Below are 24,349 nucleotides of genomic sequence, written 5' to 3' on the forward strand. Positions count from 1 at the left end.
GAAGGAATTTTGGTGGAGACAATAGGGCCCTGTCTACTCTCACATGGGGGGCGGTGGCTGACTCAACTCTGCCCCCCACCCCCAGCCCTAACAAATGTCATCAAGAAATGGGGCAATTTCCCCTAGTGCCCTGGGCTGCCCCCCCACCCCCACCCCTGCCGGCCGCCTTGGCCTTTTGTGACGACTTGCCCTCCTTTCTTTCTTCAGCTGATCTTGCCTCTTCTCCCATGACTTGACCCTGCTTTTCTCTGCCAGTTCTGTCTCTCTCCCTGCCCCTGCCTCTCACTTCTCCCCCACTCTGTGTTGGGTTGAAGGGTGTGGCAAGGGCCAGGGGCACTGGTGGTGTTACAGAGCCAGTAGCCTCTGCTGATTTGGGGAGTCCAGAAATAAGGGGCCTCAGGGTTGGAAATTTATTTCTGGGGGGCCCTTTGCTGGGGCGGTAGTAAGGATAATGGGACTTGTACCCCATGGAGCAGATCAAGCAGGAACTATGAAGGCTTGTGGGAGGGGGCAAGAAGGGGAGGATTCCGTCTGGCCCAGCCCCTCCTCTCCTTCCCAGCCTGCCCGACCCGCCCACCAGGCTGAGCTGCTGCTGCTGCTGCTGGTCAGCTTGAAGTCTCCGGGAGAGAGGGAAATACAGGTGGGGAGACCATGTCAATGGGGGATCAGCTTTAGAATGAGTGTGAGTTGGGGAAGTGGTGTGTGAGGGGTGTTGGTGTGGGAGGTAGTAGGGATATATTTAAGGTACAGTTTCTAGGTGCATGGTTTTGAGTGTAGGGTGTGGGGGGGTGTAATGGTGAGTATCTGAGGCTTTGAAGATAGAAAAACTAAGAAGAGAGGGCATGTTACAGATAGGAGGGTCCTGGAGGAGAGTTAACTGTGTTGTGTGGAGGGAGTGGTCGGGGTGTGCACTTGCATGATGCTGGAACCGTGTGTGCTGAATGAAGGGGTCACATTAAATGTACACGCAGGTGTAGACGGTCCTGGTGGCTAATGCAAGTGTGTACAAATGAACGTGCTGACTCCCTTAGAGGGCACTAGCAGACTGCTCTTGGAGGGCTGGAGCTGGAGTGCTTACAGGAGAGGGGAAGGAACTCTATTAACCTCTTCTTGCCTGCAGCCTGCAGGGTTTGGAGTCAAGGAGAATCATGGCATCCAGGGATGAACTGTACACTCTCTTAGGCGGACTCTCATTCCTCCTGCTACTGATGTCAGTCCAGGGGGCCAAGGGTGGATCCCTCAAAGAGAGGTGATGACAGAGGGGGTGGGGGCAGGTATGAGGTCTTCCGGAAACCTGCTAGGGGTGGGACTTCAACAGGTGGCAAAACCATGACTTTTAGAATGGGGGTGAGGGTTACACTTCCAGGGAGGGGTCTCAGTGGAGCCTTGAGGGGAGTGGGATTCCTGGCCCCCTGGGCCTGGCCCACTCAGTCTCACTCACCTTCTCCGGCCTGGGTGCAGTCAGGGGGTCTGCTCCAAGCAGATGCTGGCGGTCCCCCTCCACTACAATGAGTCCTACAGCCAACCAGTGTATAAGCCCTACCTGACCGTGTGCAATGGAAGGCGCATCTGCAGCACCTACAGGTGAGGGCTGGGAGCCTGGACTCTGGAAGTCTTTCAAGAAGAACTCAAGAACTCAGGCCAAAGCCCATAAACCAATGTTCAGAGCCAGGCCTACGTTCTAGGACCACATACCGAGTGGCATGGAGGGAGGTGAGGAGGGAGGTGCAGCAGACCCACGTTGTGTGCTGCCAAGGGTGGAAGAAGCGGCATCCAGGGGCGCTCACCTGTGATGAAGGTGAGGCTGGGTCTTCCCGGGGCCTGGGGACAGGGCATGCAGCCGGCCTGGGTTTTGAACCGCCCTTCTGCACCCACAGCCATCTGCGCCAAGCCCTGTCTGAACCAAGGCATCTGCGTCAGGCCAGAGCAGTGCGAGTGCGCCCCAGGCTGGGGTGGGAAGCACTGTCACGTGGGTGAGTTGTCCACCCCACCCCCCCAACCTCCAGTGGCATCAGGATCTCACCAGCCTCGGGGCGCCAGGTCGCCCCCCTTTACCCTCTCTTTCTGTTAACTAGACGTGGATGAGTGTAGGGGTGGCATCACCCTCTGCTCGCACCATTGCGTCAACACGGCAGGCAGCTTCACCTGCAGCTGTCCCCAAGGTCTGGTGCTGGGCCCAGATGGGCACACCTGCGCAGAGGGGGTCCTGGAACCCCCACCCGGCGCCAGCATCCTCAGTGTGGCGGGTGAGTGGGAGTATGGGTGGCAGCAAGGGCCTGGGCTCAACTGGGCAGTGGATGACACTCTGTTTTGTCTCAGTTCGGGAAGCAGAACATGACGAGCGCGCCTGGAGGCGGGAGATTCAGGAGCTGCGAGGGCGCCTGGAGCGGCTGGAGCAGGTGAGTGGAGATGTGGGCCAAGCCCTTGGGGCAGGGTGCGCCCCACCCCCAACACTCTTGAGGTGTCTTTTCTTTTGTAGTGGGCTGGTCAGGCCGGGGCCTGGGTCCGAGCTGTACTGCCCATGCCACCTGAAGAGCTACAGCCAGAAAAGGTGGCAGAGCTATGGGGCCGCAGCGACAGGATCGAGTCTCTCAGTGACCAGGTGCTGCTGCTGGAGGAGAGGCTAGGCGCCTGTGAGTCCTCATGCCCCTCTCTGCTTGAACCCCCATCGCCCAATAGCTGCAGCTCTCCCAGACACCTTTCCCTAGTTCATTTTTCTCTTCCCCAATCCTTTAGTCTCCCCATACTGTCCCTAGATATACCTGTACTTCACCCCTTCGTCTGGTACCCTGTCCCCAATCTACTTATTGTTGGGTGAGAGTCTCTCCAGTGCCCTGCCAGCCCCAGAAGTCTACAGCCAACGTGTCTGCTTGCTTCCTTGTCATTCACCAGGCTCCTGTGAAGACAATAGGCTGGGCCCAGGCCTCAGTCGGCCGAAAAGGAACCTCTCCAGAGCCCCGGTCCCCGTCCCCTAATTTATACAGAAACTGGCCCCACTAATCCTCTGGGATCAGCCAGGTGGGGAAGTGCGGATAAGGTTATCTGCCACTAAGGAGCGATGAGTGATGGAAACTTCCAAGAACTGAAGGGAGGGAGGGAAGATGGGTGCCTTGGGTGCACCCGAGTCTTCTGGCTGGGGCAGGTTGCCTGGGCGAGAACCACATTAATGCCTTAACAAATGCAGCCAGAAAGTGCCCAGATCTCTCTCTCTCTCTCAATCTTTATTCTCGGTTTCTTGCTGTTATCCAGATAATTAATAAAAACAATCACGCAAAACTGGGTCCTGCCCTCTCCTTTTGCTCCCAGCCCACCTCCCCAGTTTGTGGGCACAGGTCTGGGGTGGGAGGCAGGAGTGGTAAGTGCCACAGGGAGGGAATGAAAACTGGCTCAGAGAGGGGAAGCCTCAAAAGAAAGAGAAATAAATTAAAAGCCCTCCCATCCCTTCCAGCCAGGGTTCAGTTCCTTTCCCCAATTCCCCACGGAGCAGAAGTGAGTACAGCACCTGATGTCTGCCTCTTCCCTTGTGTGTGGTTAGAATGGTACAGCAGGGCTGCAGGGGACTGGATTGGGGCCAGGACCACTGAAGAACTGTACCACAGGGACAGGGGGAAGCAGAAATGTAGAGACCAAATTGGCATCTAGGAGTATGTTTACCCCTGGGCACCTGGCTATGGGCAGGATGAGACCTCTGAGTAAGAAGGGTCCAGCCTCCACTGACAGGAGGCTCCATGGGCGGGAGTGTGAAGGTGCTGAAGGGTGTTCCCAGGATAAGCCAGGAATGTTCCAGGCATTGCTTCCAGCCACAGTGTGAGGAGTCCTCACAAATGGATAAGTTCACTGAATCTGTGGACTTGTGGGAGGGTATTGTTCCACAGAATGGATGAGTCCACTGGCCAGTGTGGGGTGGAGAGGGAGAGAAGATCACAAAGGAAGAGGGTCCACTGGGGAAAGGACGGCGTGTCCCCACCCTCGTGTAGGTGAGCCACTGGAGATGAGGGGGAGGCAACCGTCCCACAGACAAGATGGCACAGGAGGTGGAGGGGGGTCAGTGTGGAGACTGCACCAAGGCAAGAGAGTCCATGGGGGGAGCTGGGAAGGGGCAAGGAGCGGTGCTGTATCCACATTCACTTCAGAAGTTGAAGATTCCAAAGAGGAGAACAGTGGGAAAAGGAGAAACAAGGAAGAGGGCTTGCCCCTGCTTCAGGGCGCACTGGGCTGGTAGGTGTGGGAGGAAGGTGGGGGGGTAGATGGGAGGGGAGTTCAGAGCCGGGCCTCGCCCACCCCTCCAGACTTCTTCAGATAGTCACCACCGCCCCGGCCATCAGTGGAGATTTCCCGGAATACGGTGAGCATGGAGTGTCGGACTCTGTCAGCCAGAGCTGGGACGTCATCTGGTGTCAGCCCTTCTGTGGGCACTGGGGGCAGCACCCGTACCTGACATCGCCCTGGGAGGGGGTGAGCACCATCATGGCCTGTCTACCTAGGCCTTTGCCCACAGGTGGGGCACAGTTTCTGAGCTCTCCTGCTACTCCCTCCCCAACCCTTCAGTTCTCTTCTCTCCACCCTGGACAACTGCCCCTCTGCTTGCCAGCTGCTACCTGTTCTGAGGCCCTCCTGCACAAAGCCTTCCCCACCCCCCACTACAGACACCTCCTTAGCATCCTTTCAGCCCCCATTGTATCAGTTTAGCCTTTACTGCCAAGTGTTATTACAGCCTTGCACCCACAGGCCTTATCTCTCCTACTGGACAGTAATGACCCCTCTTGGAGGGACCGAGTGTTACCCACGTAGCAGGGTATGGTGGGTGCTTAATAAATATTTATTGGTTGATGTGTGGTCACACTGGATGATCCTTTGGACATCTCAGTTCTGACACCGACCAATCCTTCTCCCTCGTGGGGACATCCCTCTAGCCTCTCTCATCCAAGGCTGTTCTGGCCACCCCCATACCCAGGTCTACTCAGAGCCCTCACCCGAAGTGAAGCGGCGCTCCTTCTTGCAATAGAAGTCTTGATAGGAGGACATGACTATGGGGACAATGGGAACCTAGGGAAAGGGAAAAGCAAACAGCCCACAGTTCCCTTCCAAGGCCCCATGACAAGACTCAGCCAAGAAAGAAAGGGATGGTGAAAGCTGGGGGCTCAGTAGCAGAAGGGGAAGTAGTAATTACCTGGGCTTGTACTGCAAGGTGGAAGGCGCCACGTTTGAAGGGCAGCATGGAGCCATTGTGGTTTCTTGTGCCCTCAGGAAAAACCCAGACCCGCACCTGGGGAAGACAGAGGGTCAAGAAGACATATACAGAGGGGTCAGAACATGGTTGTGACACTGTAATGGGACCTCTGAGGTCCGCTGGCCCTGCATCTCAGTTTATTTACAACTGCTCTACTCCACAATGCCCCGACCCTCCTTTACCACAGGGTGACTCACGTCCTGGGTAAGCAGGGTCTGGGCGACTTCAGACATGACACTGATGGCATCCCCTGTGCGCTTCCGGTCAATGAAGATGACTCCTGCCAGCCAGCACGCCAGCCCAGCAGAGCCGGCCCACAGCAGCTCACGCTTGGCAATGGGCACACAGCGGCCTGGCAGTACCTCCATCATCCCTATGGTAAAAGTGGGGTAGGTGAAGGCCAAAGGAGACAAAGTGTCATGGGAAACCGGTCATAAGCCATGCTACTAAGGACTGGAGATAAAGGAAAAGGGAGACTGAGGGGAGGTGGCAGGAAGACCTGAGTGGAGGAAGAGGTGATTAAACATATATTAGCCTGCTTATGCAGGTGAGAAGACCAGGGGGAAGAGGGGGCAAGGGAGCCAGGGGCAACATTCAGATGAGGGGGAGGTGAGGACCCCTAGAGGAGGAGATTCTGGGAAAGGAGGAAGGGCAAGGAGGCGTGCCCTATGAGGGATCTCACCAAGCAGGTCGAGTGAGCTCTGGTGATTGGAGACCACGACATAGGGCTGTGAAGGAGGGAAGTGGTGAGCCCCACGCACCTCCACTCGGATCCCATACAGGTATTTGACGTGGAGCAGCATCAGGCGCAAGATCCTGTGGGTCATGGCAAGGGGTTCCAGCAGGAACCACTGATGTCCGTCTGCATGCCTCAGTTCCCCTCATCCCACTGTCTTTCAGGGCATCTTCGCAGTCCTCCCCCCTTCCTTGTCCCTGGGCTCTCTCTACGTTCCCTACACACCCCACATCCTCCCCATCCACTGTTCCCTTCTGACTCTTAGGTTCTCTCATCACCCAAAAGCCCCTGGCCCTCACTTCATGTTCTCAACGTTGCGTCCTCGCACAGCACACACAGGGATGGCGAGCACAGCCAGGAAGAGGATCCAGCCATTGTAGAAGGCCATCTTGAAGAAGTATTTGGCACTGGGGCTGCAGAACCACAGGGCAGGCAGCCCGAAGAGCAGCAGCAGCAGCAGCACAGTCCACACCCCTGGCCACAACTCCATTCTGGCCACCTGCAGGGGACAGGGCAAGGGACAGTGGGCCTGGCTCCCGGAGGGGAGTGGGGCAGGCAGGGCACAGAAGGCAGGGTTTGGGGAGCTATCAGGACAAGGGCCAGAGGCACAGGATGGGGTGGGGGGTACAGAAACTCAGGACTGCTTTCCCACCCGTCCTGGAAGGCTGCAGAAATATTCACAAAGGCAAGGGACATGAGGCACGGACATCCAGAACTCACAGAAACATGATAAAAGGACAGTAATAAGAGCAATAACTAACACTTGTAGCTGGTAAGGTCTTGGGACTGACTGTCTAACATGGTAGCCACCAGCCACATATGGCTGCTGAGCACTTGAAATGTGGCCTACTTTGAATTGAGATGTGTTGGGAAGTGTAAAATACACATTAGATTTCAAAGACTTTGAATAAAAAAAAGAATGTAAAATATCCTGTTAGTAATCTTTTGTATTGATTACAGTTTGAAATCTTAACCTTTTGGAATACTGGGTTCATATTATTAAAATTAAATTCACCTTGTTCCTTTTTACTTTTGGTGTATCTACCAGAAAATTAAAAATTACATGTGGCTTGCATTATATTTCTGTTGGATTAGAGCTGATCTATAAACTATGTTAAACCCTTAAATATGAACCACACAATTTACATTTTATAGGAGATAGGCCCAGAGAGGTTAAATAACTTACCTGAGGTGATACGGCTCCTAAGAGGCACTTCCTAGTTTAAACCTAAGCAGCTTATACTCCTAACCACAGTTACGCTGCGGCCCGTATGTATAAACATAGGTGTACACACAGCAGATACAGTTAAGGGACAAAACACCCACAGACATTCTCAAGAGCGCACTGCCAAGAATAAAGGCTCTGTCACTAATGCAAACATAAACCCGCATGGTCATACAAAGACTGACCCGCTCACACCAGAAGGCAAACTTAAAATCATTCCCAGTAACAGATGAAACAATGTATGGTAAATGCATAACTAGAAAAAGTCCTCTCCACCACGGCAGCCACCCCCACCCCTCTTCTCGTTCCCAGATAAACCCATGGACATACCAGGAGTAGCTACCATCTATCAATCCTGCCTCCACAGGCAGGCAAACAAATCCTTCTGCCCCCTTCCCCCCCTTCCAGGGACACGGGAGGCAACTTGGTCAGGCAGATACGATATATAAGGCCTGACCAACTGCAAAAAAAAAAAAAGACGGCAGAGAGTAAAAGAGACATCATACCACCTGCCCTGGGAGAGGAAAGAGTTCAGGAGGAAGAGGTGCAGGCAGGCACACAGAACCTGCCTTCTAGGTTCTTCCTCCTTCCTCCACTCTGCCCCATTGCTGGGGGCAGGGTCAGAAGTCACAAAATGGTGTTCAGGCAAATATCTGTCACTTCCAGCAAGGCTACAGGCACTCCCTTCCAATGACAAGAAGGTCTGTGTTCAAAGGTAAGTCCGTTGCCAATCCGTGAAGGTTAACAGGCACTAGAGAAACAGGAAACCCTGCCAAGTCTAAAACTGTAGGCTCTGAGCTGTTCTATCCCACTGCCCCTGTTAGGTCTGGACCAGCATTTCTCCCCCGGACTATTTGAAACGGGCTCATAATTCTGCTCTTCAAATTCGTTGTCCACATGGCAACCACAGAGATCTTTCTGTGACACAAGTCCGAGCATTTCCCTGTCTTGTCTACAGGTCCTTTAGACAAGTTGACTTCTGCTTCCATCTTAGGCCATAGCCCCACAAAAGCCTTTTTCGCTCCAACTCCAGTTCCTCAGACACACCACGATCTTTCATGCTTCTGTGCTGCGAACAGGCTGTTCCCTTGGCTGGAATGCCCTTCTGCCTCTTCACTTGCCTCACACAGCTCAGCGTCACGCTTTGGAAGCCTTCTTGAACCCCACCTGACCTGAGTTTTCATTACACTTTTATCTTGATCACTGGTTCTCAAAGTGTAGAGACGCATATTTTTGGACCTCACCCCAGATCTCCCGAATCAGAAATTCTGGGCCCTTGGCCCAACAATCTGTATTTGAACAAGCCCTCCAAGTGAGTCTGGTGTGCACACAAGTCTGAGAGCCACTGACTCTGACACCACAGTGTATGTAACTGCTCCCTGGCATTTCTGTTCCTTCCCCAGTCTGTAAGCGGCTTGAGGGTAGGAACTCCAAGGGACAGAAGGAGGCAGAGAGGGCGCTCGATAAACATGTGCAGAACAGAGTATAAGGCTGAACACACACCCACACAGCCATAATTAATGACAGAGATGATCAGGAATCAGATAGCTACACTCTTGAGGACTATTAACTGTGAAAAGGTAAGTCACCAAGAAAGCAGTGGACATAAGAAGCCTAACAGTAACCAATCTGAAATGCACATACCATACACGGTCACATCGAAGGGAAAGCACCAACAATCAAGATGGCGCATCCCATCTCACACAGGAGAGAAACATACAGAATGGGGATTAACATGCCACAGGGGAGAGATGCTGCTGTCATCAAATACAAGCCAACAATGCAAAAAGAGTGGGGGACAGATAATGTGCACAGCAGGGCTGACCCTGTGGCATGCACGGAGAAGACAGGCTGTCCATAGCCACTGGAGAGAGAATGTATGTGAAGAGACAGGCCAGGAAGGTCAGCGAGGTAAGGCATATGGGGATGGTTCTCTGGGGACATGGAGGCTTCGTCACCTTTTTCTCTAATACATGACATTAAGTGACCCTCTCTGGAGCAGAAATGCCCAAGGATTAATAAGCACCACGGAGTGCCAAATGGGTTAATGTGCATATGACTCACGAAAATATACTGCCAATAAAATTATGAAATAAATAGTATGTATAACCAGAAGCACAGATCCTATGGACATGTCACATCAGCGTAAATATGAAAAATATGTAAAGAAGCACAGATAGGTGTGGTGTGAACCCTGACTGGGAAAACACATGCAGCAAACAGGTCAACCCGACCACAACAGGAGTGCGCACTACTCAACTAAACCACAGTATCCCACACATGAAGACTACCGCATGTGACAGGATCATGGACATAATATATGAACCAAAACAAGTAAGGTATAATCTTTATACGCAAAATATGCCAAAGCATAAAATAAAATGTGCAAGAAACATGAAACCACATAATGGATGCAATATATAAAAACTCACACATTTGAATGATGTCAAGACTGGACATGAGACATGGACATAAGACAGGAGAATGGGCAATCCTGATGGAAAATAACACATCGTTTCTCCACAATCCATGGATAGCATAGGGAGAAGCTAGCTGCACATAAGCCATTAAACATGTCAAAGGCACACAGACTCAATGTAGAAAACATGGCCCCCCACAAAGCATCTGTGTGTAAGGATCTAGCCCAGTGTGGACGGCCACTGAGAAAGGTCCTGTGCCTAGATGGAAACAGAGGTATCTGAGGGCATTCCTAGGAAGCAAATTCTGCTGGGGGAGGGAGGGAAATAAACCGCCTTCTCCCGGCCACAACCCCCTAAGAGTCATGTGGGGCCAAAGGGCAGGAAAAGGAATTGGGGAAGGTGTCAGGAATTCCCTCTTCAGGACTCTCTGTCCACACCCCCATCCCAAATTCACAGGGTCTCCGGGTCTCCTCCCTCTTAGGGCCCCTCTCCTTTCCCCAGCAACCCTCTCCCCAGTCCGCCTCCCAGACCCAATCTCTCCCCCATCCCCTCCTCCAAGTCCCTCTCAGCACCCTCCTCCCGCTTCCTCCCATCCCTTTCCCGCCCCCACCTCAGTGGGGTGGGGGGCCCAGGGGGCTGGCCCCCTCCCCAGCCAGGCTGCGGCAGCGGTGGTGGCGGGTGGCTGTGTCTCTGCCTCGGTCGGGGTGTCGGTGCCAAAGGGGCGACAGGATTTGGGGGTGTCCTAGCCCCGGCCGATGGAGGGGAGGTGAAAGTGGGAGGCTGGGCCCATTGCGGTAGGAATGGTGGGGGGTTGTCCCCCCAGCTCGCTCCCTCCCTCCCTCCCTTCCTGCTGTCTTTCTGAGGGCTGGGGCCGCTGTTGCCGCTATCCTCCCCCCACCCCTCCCCAACGCCTGCTGGTTTCCGGGGAGGGCCAGGAAGTAGGGGGCGGTGATGGGCGGCCCGTTTTGCCAATCGCCTCCCAGGGACCCAGGCATCTCCTCCCCGCAACGACCAGTCTCCTCTTGGTAGCTCCGCCCCGCGAGAGCTGGGTTGGGCTCTGCCTCGGTCTCTGGCATTCTCTGGCTCCAGCTGCATCTTTTTTTCCTCCAACTCCCTTTCAGCACACACGGCTTGTGTGTCCTTGGTGCTGTATTACTTCCTTGGCCCATTCCTTCTTCATCAGCTCTCCTCTTCCTGGAAATTTCACTAGGTTTCTTCCATTCTCCTTAACTCCCTTATCTGCTGTTTATTCCCTCCAACTCCAGCTCTTCTCCAAAAACCTCTTTCCTGTCCCCCATTCAATCCCAGATATTTTCACGCACCTACTATATACCAAGCACTGAGTTCTACACCTGTCGTCTTCTCTCCAGGGCTCCGTCACCCTGACCCTCCAGCTCTCGCTGGTTCTCCATGACTTTTGCCCTCCCCCACCCCGCCCCCACTATCTCCCAGCAGTCCAGCTCCCTCTTTCAAGAGAAGGGATACTCTCGGGCCCTCTCCCTGCCCGTCCTCCTACGGTCTTTATTTAACCTGAATACTTTTGCTTTTCTAGTTTCTTCCTATCGGTCTCCTTAGTCATTGAAGCAGACAGCCCCTCTTCCCAACATAAAGTCTGGGCGCATCTTTTCCAATAGAAACTGGGCATTAGGTTTGCTTTCCAAAACAAACAAACAAACAAAAAAACCCGCTAGATTACTCTGGATGAGCATGCCTCCTTAATTTTGTAGTCTTGTATCTCTTCCCTCTCCAGCCCCTGATCTCCTCTTCCCCATACTTCTACTATCCCTTTACCAGCATCATTCCATCACTCCTCTCCTTGGTTTCCACTTCTTCAATTAACTTTTCTCCTAAGCCTTTACAGGCATCCTGTACCTTCACCTCCCCCTCCCTCCCCTAGGCAACTGGCATCTTCCAACCTCTCACCTTTCCTCACTCGAGTCACGTGGGACCTTTTATCTGGGTGTTGAACTGCCCTCAGCCTGTCCCCGCGGCCAGACACACCTTCGCCCTGCTCGAGTTTACAGGCCCTGAGGTAGAGGATGTAAAGAACACTGGTAGTGGGAGGACTGTTACCTAGTTCTGCTCCTTGGGCCACAGTGAGGGTCACTGACTGTAGAAAAGGCCCAAACTCGTACAAAAGCCCAAGCTCTGGCTTGCCCAAGTCCCAGGGGTCCAACCCAGGAGGAAGACCCCAGTTCTGCGGGACACATTATAGGACGGAAGGGGCGGGCCTAACCCATTCCGCCGCGGGTCGCCTAAAAAGGGGCGGGCCTTGCCCCGTCGGCACCTACTCACAAAGGGGTGGAGCTAGGCTTTTTCTGCTTTTAAGGTTCAAAACGGAGTTGAGATCAACTCTGTCATACTGTGTCACATTAAAAAGGTGTGGGCTTTTAGTTGTTATGCAAATCACCTAAGGAGGAGCGGGCTGACTCCTCCAGCCGAAGGAGATGGGTTAACACCAGCGCCGCAGATCGATGCTCGCACCATCCAAATGTCGAGCTGATCCCAGTTCTGCTCCCTTCTTCACTGAAAGGGAGGGGCGACCCGAAGTTCTGCTCTCTACGTCAGCGAAGGAGGCCGGAGCCATTTTGAACCCTGCGACCCTAGTATTTGGTCTCTTGACGAGCTCTTCGCCGTCTTTTCCGGTCTCGGCCAATCAGGGGTGAAAGAAACTGCCCAATCAGCCTAGAGAGACCACAGCCGGAGGACCCGGATGAGGCCGAGCCGAGGCCTTTGAACCCCAAACCCCGCCAATCGTAGAGCAGTCACCATGGCTACAAGGCGGAGGTGAAGGGATGGAACCAGAGAAGGCTTAACCCTCACCGGATTGGCCCACCCCTTCCCGCCGCCTGCTGCGCACGCGCATTTTACCTAACCACCATTTTCCATCGAGTTCCAGCCAATCAAGTGCTTTGGAGCCCTGCGCTCCAAAGTCCAATAGGAATCCGGACATTCTCTGAAAGGGGAAGTGAAGGAAAGGAAGGGGGCTTCTGGTAGGCGAGGCCTGTGTTGTCCCGAACCAATTGCTTCTGGCATTTGGTTATGACTGGCAGCTAATCAGACGAATAAAGCTCCCCCTAGTCGGGCGACGGAACGTATCAAATTGTTACCAATCCCATCGCATTGCATGCTGACTGAGACTGTATCAGCCAATAATAATTGTGCAAGGGCAGGGCTGCGCAAACCTCACCGCTACCCTTTGGACCCTTTGGACCAATCCTTTCTTTTGAACTGTGTGATTGTCAGTCACTCAGGCCAATAGCATCTAGAAAACCTTGAAAACCTTGAAGCCCGCCCAACGATCGTGGGCTGGAGGCGGTTTCTCGTTGTTGGGGCGTGTGTGTGTGTGTGTGTGTGTGTGTGTGTTTGGGGGGATTAAGGGGTACGTGAAGGCGAAACAGAATCGGCCATGGCAGCCGCAGAGGAGGAGGACGGGGGCCCCGAAGGGCCAAACCGCGAGCGGGGCGGGGCGGGCGCGACCTTCGAATGTAATATATGTTTGGAGACTGCTCGGGAAGCTGTGGTCAGTGTGTGTGGCCACCTGTACTGGTGAGAATCCTGGAGGGGGAGAAAAGAAGTGGGGCTTAACTCCTTACTTTGGGGGGGTGCTGGCGACGGGGTGGCATACAATCATACAGATAATCGGAGGGCACATCCCCATCGGTGAGTCCCGAGGAGGGGACTTAGTCTCTTTGGGTATGTGTGGGCGAGAGGGTCACGTCTGTACAGAGGAGACCCGTGGGACGGAGAGTCATAGGAACTAGGAGCTGAGGGGTGTGTTAAGAGGAAGTGGGGCGGGGCGGGGGAGGCACAGCACATCTGTACAGGTGAGACCCGAGCCCCCTTACCCCAGAATGTGAGGGGTCTTAGCTGTACAGGCGTTAAAAGATTAGACTCAAAGGTTAGGGGAGGCACGCCTTATTAGTTGAGTAGGGGAAACCTAGGGAATGTGGGATCACATTCAGATGAGATATTGGTAGGAAGTGGTATGACAAACGTGAGTACAAGGGCACTGAAGGGGCAACCCAGAGAGGTAAAGGATGGTGGAAATAGGGACTTTATTGAGCATAGAGGAGAGGAAAAGGAGTAGTGGGGGCAGGTGTTAGTAAAGGGGGTTTGGTTTGGGAGTGATAGGGGCAGGGATGGGGTTGGGGCTGAAAGAGGATATCTGGAAAGCCCTGGTTGAAGAGACCTGAAAACTTAAGTTGAAAAGCAGAGAAGGGAGGGGATGGGTGTGTGAGTGTGTTGGGGGGGGGAGGGAGAGAAGAGGATGTATATTGCTTTACATATTGTAAGATCAGAGAAGCGGGAAGGCCATATTGGCTGGCATGGTAGAGGTTGTCAAAAATATGAAAAGAAACAGTAGGTAATACCTGGGAAGAGGGGGTGAGATCAGACTCTGTGAGGTCGGGTCCGTATCTGCCTTTCGGTAGTTGGTTTGACCTTCTTTTTTTCCCCCCATCCAGTTGGCCCTGTCTTCATCAGGTGCGTACTCAGAGGAGATGAAGAGGGAAATGGGGAGGTCTGAGGAGTTGAAAGACCCTGCTGTGAACTGGAAACCACTTCATTTTCTCCCTCAGTGGCTGGAGACGCGGCCAGAGCGGCAAGAGTGCCCAGTGTGTAAAGCTGGGATCAGCAGAGAAAAGGTTGTCCCTCTTTATGGGCGAGGGAGCCAGAAGCCCCAGGACCCCAGGTGAGAGAGAGGGGGTGGGGTGGTGCTGAGGGAAGATGGCGGGCTTCTGCCCTGGGAGTGGGGTGTGGAAGGGGAGAGAATGTTTCTAATTGCTAGCCCCTCTCCTGTTCTTCAGATTGAAAACTCCACCTCGCCCTCAGGGCCAGCGACCAGCTCCAGAGAGCAGAGGGGTGAGTCTTGCCTGATTGTGTTCAATCCTTGCCAAAGATCTGCCTAGTTCTCCTCTGACTTTCTTCACCTCCCTAGGGATTCCAGCCATTTGGCGATACCGGGGGCTTTCACTTCTCATTTGGTGTCGGTGCTTTTCCCTTTGGCTTTTTCACCACCGTCTTCAACACCCATGAGCCATTCCGTCGGGGTACAGGTAAGAGCCTTCCCTCAGCTCAGGCCCCTTCCCAACCTAGGAGTGGATGCTTCTTCCACAGCTTTCCTCTCTCCTACAGGTGTGGATCTGGGACAGGGTCACCCGGCCTCCAGCTGGCAGGATTCCCTCTTCCTGTTTCTCGCCATCTTCTTCTTTTTCTGGCTGCTCAGTATTTGAGCTTTGTCTCCTTCCTGCCCACCTCCAGCCAGAGGAGAATCAGTATTGGGGGTCCTTGCTGACCCTTCCTTACTCCTGGCCCCTCCTCCCCAACTCCTGTCTCTATTGGCTAAGGCCAACCCTGGCCACCTGCTAGGAGGGGGTGAGGAGGAGGAGTGGCATCTGTGCAGAGTATGGGAGAACCTCTGCTCTCAACTCACTGAGTAGTGTTGTAACTCCCAACTCTGGGACAGGAGGACAGACAGAAGAGAATGTCTGTTTCTTCTCTCTCCTGATCCTTTGCTTTCCCCCATGTTTATTGATTTGATGTTGAAAGATGGGCAAGGCTCCCTCTGACTCTCCCCTACTTTCCCCCTATTGATTTAACTTAATTTCTTTCTCCCCAGTGTCTAATATGGGTTCTGACTCTCAAGTGCTTTCTTCCCCTCACTACCTCCTTTATTATAAATTCAATAAACAAGGTGAGATGTATTGATGGGAGCTCTGCCCACCTTTGTCCTTACCTCCTTCCTTCCAGGACAGGAGCATCTTCTCCCCAACTTGAGTAAATATCTGGTGTGGGGAGGTGTGAGGGTGAGCTCCTCTTCTTCAAGGCTCTCAAGGATTCAGGGGGTGAGGGCGTCTCACACACACACACACACTCACACACACACACATAGATGTGCACGAGAGCAAATGGGTAAGGTGTTTACTTATCACTATGGGAGGCTCTGCTTGTGGAAGCAAGCTTGGTGAGGTGGGGTACAGGTTATGCAGGGGAGAACTGCTCTGGAGCCAGAACAGAGCAGGGGGAAGAGAAAAGGGGGCTGACGGTTGGGGTCTAGCTGTGCACCCCTCAAGGCCCTGTTGCACTGCTCTCAGCTGCCTCTGGCTCCTCTGACTGATTCAGCTCTGCACGCTCCTCCTCTTCCTCCTGGTTTTCTGGGGCCTTCCTGGGGAGGGGGATTGGGGAGAATTGTGCGCATGGTTTCTAGCACTCCATCATTCCTCCCCCCCACACCCCTTCTTGCTGCCTGGAGGTCCCAAGTCTGAGGTGTTTTCTCCACTCACCTCTCCTCTCTTCGGTGTCGCTGTCTTCGCCACATGATGGCCCCAATGAGCAGGGCGGCTATCCCCAGGCCTCCCAGGATCCCCAGGGCCAGGGCTACAGTTCCCAGTCCCTGCCCTTCCACAGAGCCTGTAGAGAGATGGGGAGAAGTGAGGGCCCAGCCTCCACCACTCACCATTCCTTTCTTGTTGACCATCCATCCCCTAGTCACGTGGGCTCGTCTGCTTCCAACCCCTCACCTGCGATTGGCTTGTCTGCTTCTGAAAGACAAAGTCAGAGCAAGTTAGAAGGGAAGGTCTCAGTTTGAGAGAAGGCTATTTAGTGGGAGCCCTGATGGCGTCTTTCCCTTTCTTCAGTTCAGAGGAGAGAGGGGATAGGCTGGACCGCTCTCTTGGGAGGGTTTGGGGCAGAGGAGGCCTGGATGTGGGTGCACTGAGGAGGGGTGGTGTGATTCTTGGGGACAGTGCCAGGATGGGCTAGGGAACTGGAGTCTGCACTGTCCCTTAACCCAGCCCCAGGATCCCTGGGGTTTGGAGAGAGGTCTCACCGATGATGACATGGACAGCAGGGCTTTCCTGGGGCTCATGGCTGGGATGGGTGGCCACACAGCTGTAGGTTCCCTGGTCCTCAAGCTTCACCTTATGGAAGAGCAGCACAGGTGTGGGGGGAATGTGCAGGGGTATGCCCTGGGGAAAGAAGGGGGGCAGGAGACTATTACAACATCTCCATACATCCCATACTCCTGTCTTTGTCTTCACATCCTCAGATAGTCTGTCATCTTTCCCAGCTTCTTGTCTGCCTCTCCATGAGCCTCCTGTCCTAGTTGCCAGTGATGTGTCTGTCTACTTCCCAGCCCCCTCTCCAGGTCACTCACATCCTTGATCCAGTGGATTTGAAGGGAGGACTGGGCAGGGGTTTCACAGGTCAGGGTCAGGGTACCACCAAGAACTACTTTTCCATCTTCTGGCTGTACCATCACTTGGACCTCCGGAGGCACAGGCTCTGGGGCAGAGGGGATGAAGTTGAGAGTTATACCTGTGTGTGGTCCCAGTGGCCATGGGCTTAACTCGTCCTTCTCTGAGGGCCTCCACTCACCCCAGACTGTGAGCTGGATGGGGGCTGTGTGTAGGGCTCGACGCCGGGGAAGTCCAGGGCGGAAGCTACAGGAGAAGGTGGGGTGGGGAGCTCCTCCCTGGGCTGGGATCACCGTCAGCTCTGACTGGAGTGTGAAAAGCCCTGTCTTAGGATGTCTTCTGGTCTCTTCCTGCACAGACGTTCCTATGGCGGGGAAGGGAAGACAAGGCAAGATATACCACGGTGGGTGTGGGGGAGCAGTCAGAAAGAAAGCAGCTGGGAGGGGGGACTTTGGGACTTACCTTTGCCGTCAGGTATGAGAGGTTTCCCGTTTGAGTGCCAGTTAAGAGTCCCTGCAGGATAGCCCCCCTCAGACACACATGTCCCCACCTGGGGAAAGAGTGACGTTCGTCATCTTTGAAAATAAGAGACTACACACACACACACACACACACACACACACACACACACACACACACACAGACCTTACACCCCCTTCCTCTCCTCAGGACTGCTTTCTACTTCCCCTCTTTCTCCCACTACCTTATTGGGTACACCAGCCATGAGTTCAGAGGCAGGATTGATAATTTCTGGCTTCTCAGGAGTCTCTGAAGGAGGGAAAATTTCAATCAGAGGCTGCAGCTTTGAAGACACGCGCAGGTGTGGGAACTGGGGCTGCTGAAGTCACAGGTTCTCACACACCAGGGCCAAGGAATCAAGGGCTGGGGTTGAAGGCTTTTCCTTAGATGAGAGGTGGGCCATGGAGAAGGCCCTGGAACTCTTACGGTAGACTCGGACTTGGTAGGCAGACCTCGTCTCCTTTCCCTTCCTGCTTGTTGCCCGGCACCGGAAAGTCCCCTCATCCTGGACCCCTACTGCCGGCAGGAGGAGGGAGCCGTTGGGGAGCACTCGAGCTACGCTGTCCCAGGAGCCTCCCTGAGGAGACAGGACCTTCCAAGCTTCTGTCCGACCTGTGTTCTGGGGACAGAGGAGAGGGGACTGAACAGTGCAAGTCCTTTGGGAAAGGACTCGTTTGGCGGGGAGGTGGGGAAGCGAATCATCCCTGGTCTCTGGAGGTGGGGAAGCTGTGGCAGGAGCCCTGCTTACCAGTTTCCATTCCAGCTGCTGGGGTGGTTTCTTGGGGGCTCCCCTACAGTTCAGCACCAGTGGCTTCCCAATCCGGGCTGTGATGTTTCGGTCGCCTCCTACTGCCCCTGGGAGACAGTACAATGGTGGAGGGGTAGGTGGGAAAGGGAGAGCTAACAAAACTAGGACAAGATGGGTGAGGGAGCTTGAAAAGCAGTGCCCGGGTTCCAGGAAAAGTTCTGGGCAGATGTGGGGAGGAGGATGAAGTGCTTTCTGTGGGGAGGATTGGTGTGAGGGGAGTGGCTCACCCCACAGACTGAGGACCAGCACCCAGGCTCCTGCCGCTGCCCCTGCTGCCATCCTGCTTCCTTCCCAGGCTCCTGGCTCTGTCTGCCCCTCAGTGTTGTGGCCACTGCCCTAGGTGGGGCTTGTACCTCTCCCCTACCCCCCGTCTTCCCGTCCTGTCCCGCCACAGGGAATGCTAGGAATTCATGCTTCTTGGACAAGAGTCCTTCAGGTACGAGTAGAAACAATTATCACCCCACCCTTAGGTACTGCCAGTCTCTGGGCATAGCCACATCCATGGGGGTGGGGAGTGTACCTCCTGGGATCTCTCAATACTCAGAGCCCCCAACTCATTCCGTCAGTCCACCGAGGGTTTGCCTGGTGGACGACTGGAGCCCCATATTGCTTAGGTAAGGTTGCTGGGCAACAGGGTTCAGGCCTAGCTGTTTCCCTTGGGGAGGGTTGAGGGTGAACCATGGGACCTGGCTGGTGAGGGCAAGGCTGGGAGGAGTCGGGGGAAACACCTGTTCGGGGCTTTATGAGAGAAAGATTTTATTCTGGGGTTTCTCATGTTTTTGAAAATAATGCTCAACTAAACCCAGGGAAAAAAGAAATTTCTTTATTTAAAACTGCGTGTTTTTTTTTCTTCTTTTCTGTGAAACTACAAGTTTACAAGTGAGGAGAGAACTGCCCCCGGCCCGTGCCTCCCGCCCACCACCCATCACATATCTAATCTGCTCCCCTCCAGTCCTGCCTGAATCTTTGACAGGAGAGGTTCCCCACTATGACAGTCTTGTAAAATCCTGAGGATGTTTGAGGGGCTCAGATGGTGGGGTTCTGGCCAAGGATGGGACATTGGTGATTTTACTTTCCCCCACACCTGGCTTTTTGCATCCTCCCTCCTCTCTCTCCCCACCCTCGATTTTGTACTGAGAAAAAAAAATGCCTTGTTTCTGGGGAAATTGAGGGAGATACATATACAAGCACCCCAACCCACATTTAACATATTTGGCAATAACCCGTTCCCCATTCTTCCCTTTCCAGTCTGCAAATAGTAGTTTAAAAAGATTTAAAGATGTGTCATTCACAGGGGAAGGTGGCACTTCCTTGAAATTACTGAGTCCAGCCCTGCCCAAGGGTTGTGTGGGGGGGAGGGAGGGAGGATAGGTCAGCAGAGCAAGCCCCTGACTACCTCCACACCAAACAGCAGAGAGCTGCCTGCATAAGCAAAGAACATCGCAGCAATTTTAGGGGGGCAGGCTTGGTGCCCTGCTAAACATACTTTCTGATGGACAGGACTGGAGCCAGGTGGGCCTCTTTACAAATTCTTTTTGTTCCCCTTTCTCTTATGACCCCTTTGGCTATCACCCCTAACATGGGAAAACAAGAAATTAAAAAAAAATCAATATATTTATAAAAACATCTACTTCCCCAAACTAAAAATTGAGAACCGATAACAGCAACAAAAAAATTTAAAAAGTACAGATGGATCCCAGGGTTTTGTTTCTTTCCTTTAAAAAAAAAAAAAAATCAACCCCAAAGCCCAGTCAACAATTCCCTAAAGTAGCAGAAACTCCCTCCGAGGTAGATATCTGAGTCAGACACTCTCGTCCACCGAGCGATTCTATTGGTTTAAGATGAGCTGCGTATGAGGTAATAAAGCCATCTGGAGGGGCAGGGGGTGGGGAGGCACAGGGTTCACGGCCCATGTCCTCTGTCCAGAAGTTGTGTCCCCAGTTTTGGCGTCTCTGGTCAGGCAGGGCTGGCTTCTCCACAGATCCCAGAGCAGATAAGTGGGGTGGGGGAGGGAGAGGGGGGAGCCCAGGGAAAGAGACAGAAACAGAAAATGGTATGGCAGGTAGAGCAAAAGGAAAGCGATCTGAACAACAGGATTCTGGGTGTATGGTTTGTGTGTGAGAGAAAAGGGGGAGAAAAAAGACTGAAAAAAAGGAAAAAGGGGAGAGAGACCCCATTCTCCCCTTAGGGGACCCCATTCTCCCTGCCACGTAGTAAGCACCCCCAGCACAGAGAGTCTGGTTGGGGAAGGGATGACCCCATTTGCCCTTCTCTGTCTTGTGCTTCTCCTGTGTCTGGGGTTTGTCCTCTGGATGCCTGTGTCCTCTTCACGAGTCGCCTTGTGCACCCCCACCCCTGTGGCCCTGAGGGGCAAGATCAGTTGGAAGTGTCAGAGTGAACGCTCCCTGGTCCCTCTGTCGGAGATGTCACTGAGGACGGGGTTACAGCTTCCTGCCAGCCACCGTTTGCCTGGAAAAAGAGAGAGCTGGTTGGGGCAGGGCTCTGGGAAATCCAGTGTGGGAGACAACGCTGCCAAGGGAAAGGCCGTCCTGTCCAGGTGAGAGGTGGACAAAGGGAGCGTCAGGTGTGCACTCACCCTCATTTCCCGAGGGCTGTACATCTGGCCTCCCGCAAGGTTATCCCCGTAGCCCCCTGGCCCCATTGAGTGTCGGAGTGATTCCACCTGCAGGCAGCAAAGAAGGGTATGACACAGTGAGGAATCTCATACCCTGAAGAGAGGGAAACCGAGTTCGGGAAAGCCCTACTCGAGGGGAGATGGGCCACCTGACCTGGGAAGCAGAGTAGGAATCTCCGTTGAGCCCGGGCATCCCCAGAAACATGTCTCCGGATCCTGAGAGATTGAAAGAGCCGCCAGAGCCTTGGGGGAGCAGACAGGAAATTAGGGAAGAGTGTAACAGAGCCTGTGATGGCAGACAGGAGATTCCCACAGTTCTGTTTCCAAAAAGCCCTCTGAACTAGTTCTGGGGGTGTGCCACAGTGCACAACTTACCCCTAAGACATTGCAACGAGGAGCAGGCCGTTGCTGAGCCTTCCCCTCCCTCCCTGGCCACTTGCTGGAAGACAGGCAGAAGTAACTTCGCTGGGTGGCCTTTGTCCCCTGACATCACCCCATCTCAGCTAGGTCCCTCTCACCCCAAAAGGCCCCCTCTCTGCTGTGATCCTGCCTAGACAGGAAGTGGAAACAAAGGCAGGAAGTGTGCAAGATAGCCAGCCAGGATGGCAGCGGAGTCCACCTGCAGAGGAAGGGGGTGTCGGGGAGCTGGTGCGGCTGTGGCCCCCCTGGGTGACTGACACGGCCGTCTTGACAGCATAGATGTTTGCTTCCTCTTGGAACTTTCCAATATTTTTCTTATAGCGAATCCGCTTGTTGCCAAACCAGTTGGAGACCTGTGGGGTATTGAGCAGAAAGGAGGGTCAGGTGGAGACCTTTCCCCCTGTAAGGCCCTCAGTCAGTAGAATCAGAGAGCATTTAACCTGAAACCCACCCCCCACCCCAGGCCTCCCCAGTACCTGAGAGACAGTGATGCCGCACTTCTTGGCAAGCTCCTCCTTAGCCTCCTCGCTAGGATATGGGTTACTCAGGTGGGAGTAGAAATACTCGTTGAGGACCTCAGTGGCCTGTTTGCTGAAGTTGCGGCGTTTTCGTCTACGGAGGAGGGAGAGCGGCGGTGAGGAGGCCGGCTGTCCCGGCAGGGCCTCCATCCTGCGCCACGCTGGAGGGTGCCCCTGCACGGAGCACCGTGGCAAGGAACGCGGTGGCCCAGAGGCTTGGAGAAGAGCGGGAAGGAGCCCCACCTGGCATCCAAGAAGCGGGAGCGCAGGATCATGACGGCCTCACAGGTGCTCTGCTTGAGCTGCATCTGGATGGCGCTGAACTTGCGATGGATGATGCTCACCATGCGCTCCATCTCCTTGGGAGCCACGGGCCGAGTGCGGCTCTGCTCCCGCAGCAGGTTCATGACGTGCGTCGTGAACTCGTTACATGCCTGCAGCGGGGCCGGGGCGCCGTGAGGAGGGGGCCCTCTGGCCTTGGGATTCCCCGCTGGGGCCTCTCCTCGCACCCGCTCTGGCCTGGTCTCCTCACCTGCTCGTACTTCTCCAGCTCCGAGTGGTAGATGTGGCGGATCTGGGCAAGTTTGCTGCGATAGTCGGAGTGTTCGATGGAGTTGTCAGGGGACACGCCGCCCCCGGAGGCTGCAGCGGCTGCAGCTGCTGCGGCTGAGCCCCCCACCTTCTCAGGCCCAGCCACACCCTCTGCCAGAAGCATGTTGTCCAGGCGCATCAGCTGTGGGTCCACCGGCTCCTCCTCTTGGGAGCTTCGAATGCTGAGGCCTAGCATGCAGGCGAGTGAACTTAGGGACCCAGGGAACCCAGAGCCAGCTCTCAGCCCTCCTGGTGTCTCCTGGAGACCCAAGTTTCCAGGCTTTGGTCCCCTCCCCAGTTCCCCTTAGCAACTTCCATAACCCCTACTGTCCCCAGGGCCCCGAGATGTCAAACTCTTGGCCTGAGTCCTATAAAGAACAGGGTTCAGTCCCCAGAGGTGAGGAATCAGAAGGGACCCACGTACCGGTTTTTTCCTTGATTTCACACAGGACACTAAAGAGAGCAGGCTTCATGCGGTGGCAGTTGAGGGCGTGTTTCCTTGGGAGGAAGGGGAAAGAACAGTTAAGGAGCTAAAAACGGGGGGGGGGGGGGGCAGGGGGGGGGTTTTTTTTTTTTTTTTTTTTTTTTTTTTTTTTTTTTTTTTTTTTTTTTTCGGGTTGGGGGACAGGGGGGGGGGGGGGGGGGGGGGGCATGAGGGTGAGGGTGAGCCTGGGAACAAGAAGGGAGGTAGAAAGCGGGGGTGGGGGCAGAATGGAGTTGGGGGAGTTGTTGGGGAGAGATCAGTTCCTGGAATGTGGAGATGTGGGGAAGCTGCTTGGGTTTAGGAAGATGGAGGGAAGGTGCAGGCAGCAAGATAAAGGCACCGTGGGCATGCACAGGGGTGTGGGAAATGGGTCTAGAAGGAATTTGGGGGTGACTGCTGACACAAAGGTGACCAGGTAGATTTCAGAGGAAAAGAGATGGAAACTGTGAGAAGAGTCAGAGTTTGAGGTGCCAGAGAGGGGGTGGGGGAGTTCAATACAGATGTGTACGGAGGGTCCTGGGAACTGAGCAAGGCTGGGGGCTCTGATGCTCCTAGTGTCTGGCTGAGCAGGGGCCGAGGGCTGGGTGAGGACCTTTGGAGGCTGGGCCATGGTGAAGTGGTAGGAACTTTGGGGAGGGCTGAGGTCTGCAGAGGATGGGGGTGGGCTGGGTGGAGAGTTAGGAAGACAGCATAGCAGTCTCTTAGTCTAAGAGCCAGAACAGGGCTCTCTGGAGGTGGAAGGATGTTCCAGGGGAGTATGGGAGTCAGTGAGAGGTTGTGGGGAGGGCAGTGAGACCACCCTGGGCTCCCCTCTTTGAAGATTTCAGGGTCTGGTGGTGAAGGGAGGTTTGAGAGGGATGGCTTATCCTGGGGCTCCCAGGAGTAAGGAGAGAAGAGAGCTGTAGGATCCTGGAGAGGGTCCTGGAGTGGGGGGTGGGGGTGGGGACTCCCAGAAGATTCAGAGCTTGTGAATGGGGCTTCTGCTGGGTCTGTGTAGGGTCCCGGGGTGGGGGCACTCACTTGGCCTGGGCCTCGTCCAGGCTCTGGTCGGTGATGGTCATTATCTGCTGCAGAATGTCCCCGATGTCTTGCTTCCCTCGGCCTCCCGGGACCCCCCCGCTTCCCCCACCGGGGTCTCCGCCGCCGGGAGGCTCGCCAGGGCCCCCAGGCTCCCCACCCACCAATCCCAGGCCCCCCCGGCCCCCGCCTGGAGGGGGCGGCCCCAGCAGCCGCTCGTCCATAGTTGGGGGGGGGCCCTGAGGCCCCCTCCCTTCTCCGCCCCTCCCCCCGCCTGGTTACTTCCCCCCCCCAAACTCGGTGGGGCCGCTGCTCCCTCCGCCCCAACCCCTACCCGTTTCCCCCCTCCCGGCTCCCCCGGAGGTTCACCCCGGCCCTGAAGGGAGACCTGGGGTACCGGCTGGGCCCCCCACAGGAGACCCCGGCCCCCGGCGGCGGAGAAAATGGAGCCGGAGAGACAGAGGAGGCCCAAGCCGGGGGTGTGTGTGAGAGAGAGAGAGGGAGGAGGGAGGAGGGAGAAGGGGGGGAGCGAGGGAGGGAGGCTGGGGGA

At 54.8% G+C, this 24,349-nt stretch overlaps 5 protein-coding genes across 12 annotated transcripts; 2 read left to right on the forward strand and 3 right to left on the reverse strand.

The window, feature by feature from the left end:
- The first annotated feature begins 231 nt into the window (after positions 1-231).
- Positions 232-3,281, forward strand: EGFL8 (EGF like domain multiple 8). 3 transcript variants are annotated; one of them, XM_002929646.4, is made up of 8 exons: positions 232-1,249; positions 1,462-1,584; positions 1,686-1,798; positions 1,878-1,973; positions 2,076-2,246; positions 2,320-2,399; positions 2,480-2,633; positions 2,893-3,281. In XM_002929646.4, the coding sequence occupies exons 1-8, from the start codon at positions 1,149-1,151 to the stop codon at positions 2,973-2,975; spliced, it is 921 nt and encodes a 306-aa protein (XP_002929692.1). In that variant the 5' UTR covers positions 232-1,148; the 3' UTR covers positions 2,976-3,281. The 3 variants fall into 3 exon arrangements, with proteins under 3 accessions (XP_002929692.1, XP_011235979.1, XP_034516397.1); XM_011237677.3 differs by lacking the exon at positions 2,893-3,281 and having other exon boundaries at positions 232-640; positions 1,121-1,249; positions 2,480-2,868; XM_034660506.1 differs by lacking the exon at positions 2,893-3,281 and having other exon boundaries at positions 1,673-1,798; positions 2,480-2,868.
- On the reverse strand, positions 3,203-12,225 carry AGPAT1 (1-acylglycerol-3-phosphate O-acyltransferase 1). Of its 4 annotated transcripts, none has more exons than XM_011237675.3 (7): positions 12,022-12,225; positions 6,266-6,465; positions 5,913-6,046; positions 5,428-5,603; positions 5,171-5,266; positions 4,974-5,046; positions 3,203-4,445 (listed from the first exon to the last, which is right to left on the reverse strand). In XM_011237675.3, the coding sequence occupies exons 2-7, from the start codon at positions 6,454-6,456 to the stop codon at positions 4,261-4,263; spliced, it is 855 nt and encodes a 284-aa protein (XP_011235977.1). In that variant the 5' UTR covers positions 6,457-6,465; positions 12,022-12,225; the 3' UTR covers positions 3,203-4,260. The 4 variants fall into 4 exon arrangements, with proteins under 4 accessions (XP_011235977.1, XP_019665904.1, XP_034516403.1 ...); XM_019810345.2 differs by lacking the exon at positions 12,022-12,225 and adding an exon at positions 11,685-11,825; XM_034660512.1 differs by lacking the exon at positions 12,022-12,225 and adding an exon at positions 11,535-11,617.
- A 655-nt stretch (positions 12,226-12,880) lies between these two features.
- On the forward strand, positions 12,881-15,320 carry RNF5 (ring finger protein 5). The gene is made up of 6 exons (XM_002929637.4): positions 12,881-13,160; positions 14,078-14,096; positions 14,192-14,304; positions 14,420-14,474; positions 14,551-14,668; positions 14,748-15,320. The coding sequence occupies exons 1-6, from the start codon at positions 13,021-13,023 to the stop codon at positions 14,843-14,845; spliced, it is 543 nt and encodes a 180-aa protein (XP_002929683.1). The 5' UTR covers positions 12,881-13,020; the 3' UTR covers positions 14,846-15,320.
- Positions 15,321-15,507: 187 nt separating this feature from the next.
- On the reverse strand, positions 15,508-18,780 carry AGER (advanced glycosylation end-product specific receptor). Of its 3 annotated transcripts, XM_011237679.3 has the most exons (10): positions 18,075-18,780; positions 17,753-17,945; positions 17,511-17,575; positions 17,270-17,357; positions 16,989-17,171; positions 16,768-16,895; positions 16,441-16,579; positions 16,133-16,153; positions 15,896-16,022; positions 15,508-15,777 (listed from the first exon to the last, which is right to left on the reverse strand). In XM_011237679.3, the coding sequence occupies exons 1-10, from the start codon at positions 18,411-18,413 to the stop codon at positions 15,681-15,683; spliced, it is 1,380 nt and encodes a 459-aa protein (XP_011235981.1). In that variant the 5' UTR covers positions 18,414-18,780; the 3' UTR covers positions 15,508-15,680. The 3 variants fall into 3 exon arrangements, with proteins under 3 accessions (XP_011235981.1, XP_034516396.1, XP_034516395.1); XM_034660505.1 differs by lacking the exon at positions 16,133-16,153 and having other exon boundaries at positions 16,402-16,579; XM_034660504.1 differs by lacking the exon at positions 16,133-16,153 and having other exon boundaries at positions 16,402-16,579; positions 17,460-17,575.
- A 156-nt stretch (positions 18,781-18,936) lies between these two features.
- Positions 18,937-24,061, reverse strand: PBX2 (PBX homeobox 2). Its single transcript, XM_002929647.4, has 9 exons — positions 23,803-24,061; positions 22,723-22,796; positions 22,240-22,487; positions 21,951-22,141; positions 21,666-21,801; positions 21,389-21,542; positions 20,924-21,012; positions 20,731-20,817; positions 18,937-20,603 (listed from the first exon to the last, which is right to left on the reverse strand). The coding sequence occupies exons 1-9, from the start codon at positions 24,021-24,023 to the stop codon at positions 20,511-20,513; spliced, it is 1,293 nt and encodes a 430-aa protein (XP_002929693.3). The 5' UTR covers positions 24,024-24,061; the 3' UTR covers positions 18,937-20,510.
- Positions 24,062-24,349: the final 288 nt, after the last annotated feature.

Source organism: Ailuropoda melanoleuca, chromosome 5, assembly GCF_002007445.2.
Source record: "Ailuropoda melanoleuca isolate Jingjing chromosome 5, ASM200744v2, whole genome shotgun sequence".
Classification (NCBI taxonomy): domain Eukaryota; kingdom Metazoa; phylum Chordata; class Mammalia; order Carnivora; family Ursidae; genus Ailuropoda; species Ailuropoda melanoleuca.

Bases quoted from the DNA above. Each gene is read 5' to 3' on its own strand.
- EGFL8 (XM_011237677.3), top strand. From the start codon at position 1,149: ATGGCATCCAGGGATGAACTGTACACTCTCTTAGGCGGACTCTCATTC. The intron at 1,974-2,075 runs GTGAGTTGTCCA...TCTGTTAACTAG, and splicing joins TGGGAAGCACTGTCACGTGG to ACGTGGATGAGTGTAGGGGT. The intron at 2,247-2,319 runs GTGAGTGGGAGT...GTTTTGTCTCAG, and splicing joins CAGCATCCTCAGTGTGGCGG to TTCGGGAAGCAGAACATGAC.
- AGPAT1 (XM_011237675.3), bottom strand. From the start codon at position 6,456: ATGGAGTTGTGGCCAGGGGTGTGGACTGTGCTGCTGCTGCTGCTGCTC. The intron at 6,047-6,265 runs GTGAGGGCCAGG...CATGACCCACAG, and splicing joins CGCAACGTTGAGAACATGAA to GATCTTGCGCCTGATGCTGC. The intron at 5,604-5,912 runs GTGAGATCCCTC...CTTTTACCATAG, and splicing joins GAGCTCACTCGACCTGCTTG to GGATGATGGAGGTACTGCCA.
- RNF5 (XM_002929637.4), top strand. From the start codon at position 13,021: ATGGCAGCCGCAGAGGAGGAGGACGGGGGCCCCGAAGGGCCAAACCGC. The intron at 14,475-14,550 runs GTGAGTCTTGCC...TCACCTCCCTAG, and splicing joins CAGCTCCAGAGAGCAGAGGG to GGATTCCAGCCATTTGGCGA. The intron at 14,669-14,747 runs GTAAGAGCCTTC...TCTCTCCTACAG, and splicing joins GCCATTCCGTCGGGGTACAG to GTGTGGATCTGGGACAGGGT.
- AGER (XM_034660504.1), bottom strand. From the start codon at position 18,413: ATGGCAGCAGGGGCAGCGGCAGGAGCCTGGGTGCTGGTCCTCAGTCTG. The intron at 17,358-17,459 runs GTGTAAGGTCTG...CTCTTTCCCCAG, and splicing joins GTCCTGAGGAGAGGAAGGGG to GTGGGGACATGTGTGTCTGA. The intron at 16,896-16,988 runs GTGAGTGGAGGC...CCTCTGCCCCAG, and splicing joins CATCCAGCTCACAGTCTGGG to AGCCTGTGCCTCCGGAGGTC.
- PBX2 (XM_002929647.4), bottom strand. From the start codon at position 24,023: ATGGACGAGCGGCTGCTGGGGCCGCCCCCTCCAGGCGGGGGCCGGGGG. The intron at 22,797-23,802 runs GTGAGTGCCCCC...CTTCCTCCCAAG, and splicing joins CTGGACGAGGCCCAGGCCAA to GAAACACGCCCTCAACTGCC. The intron at 22,142-22,239 runs GTGAGGAGACCA...GCCCCGCTGCAG, and splicing joins AGCTGGAGAAGTACGAGCAG to GCATGTAACGAGTTCACGAC.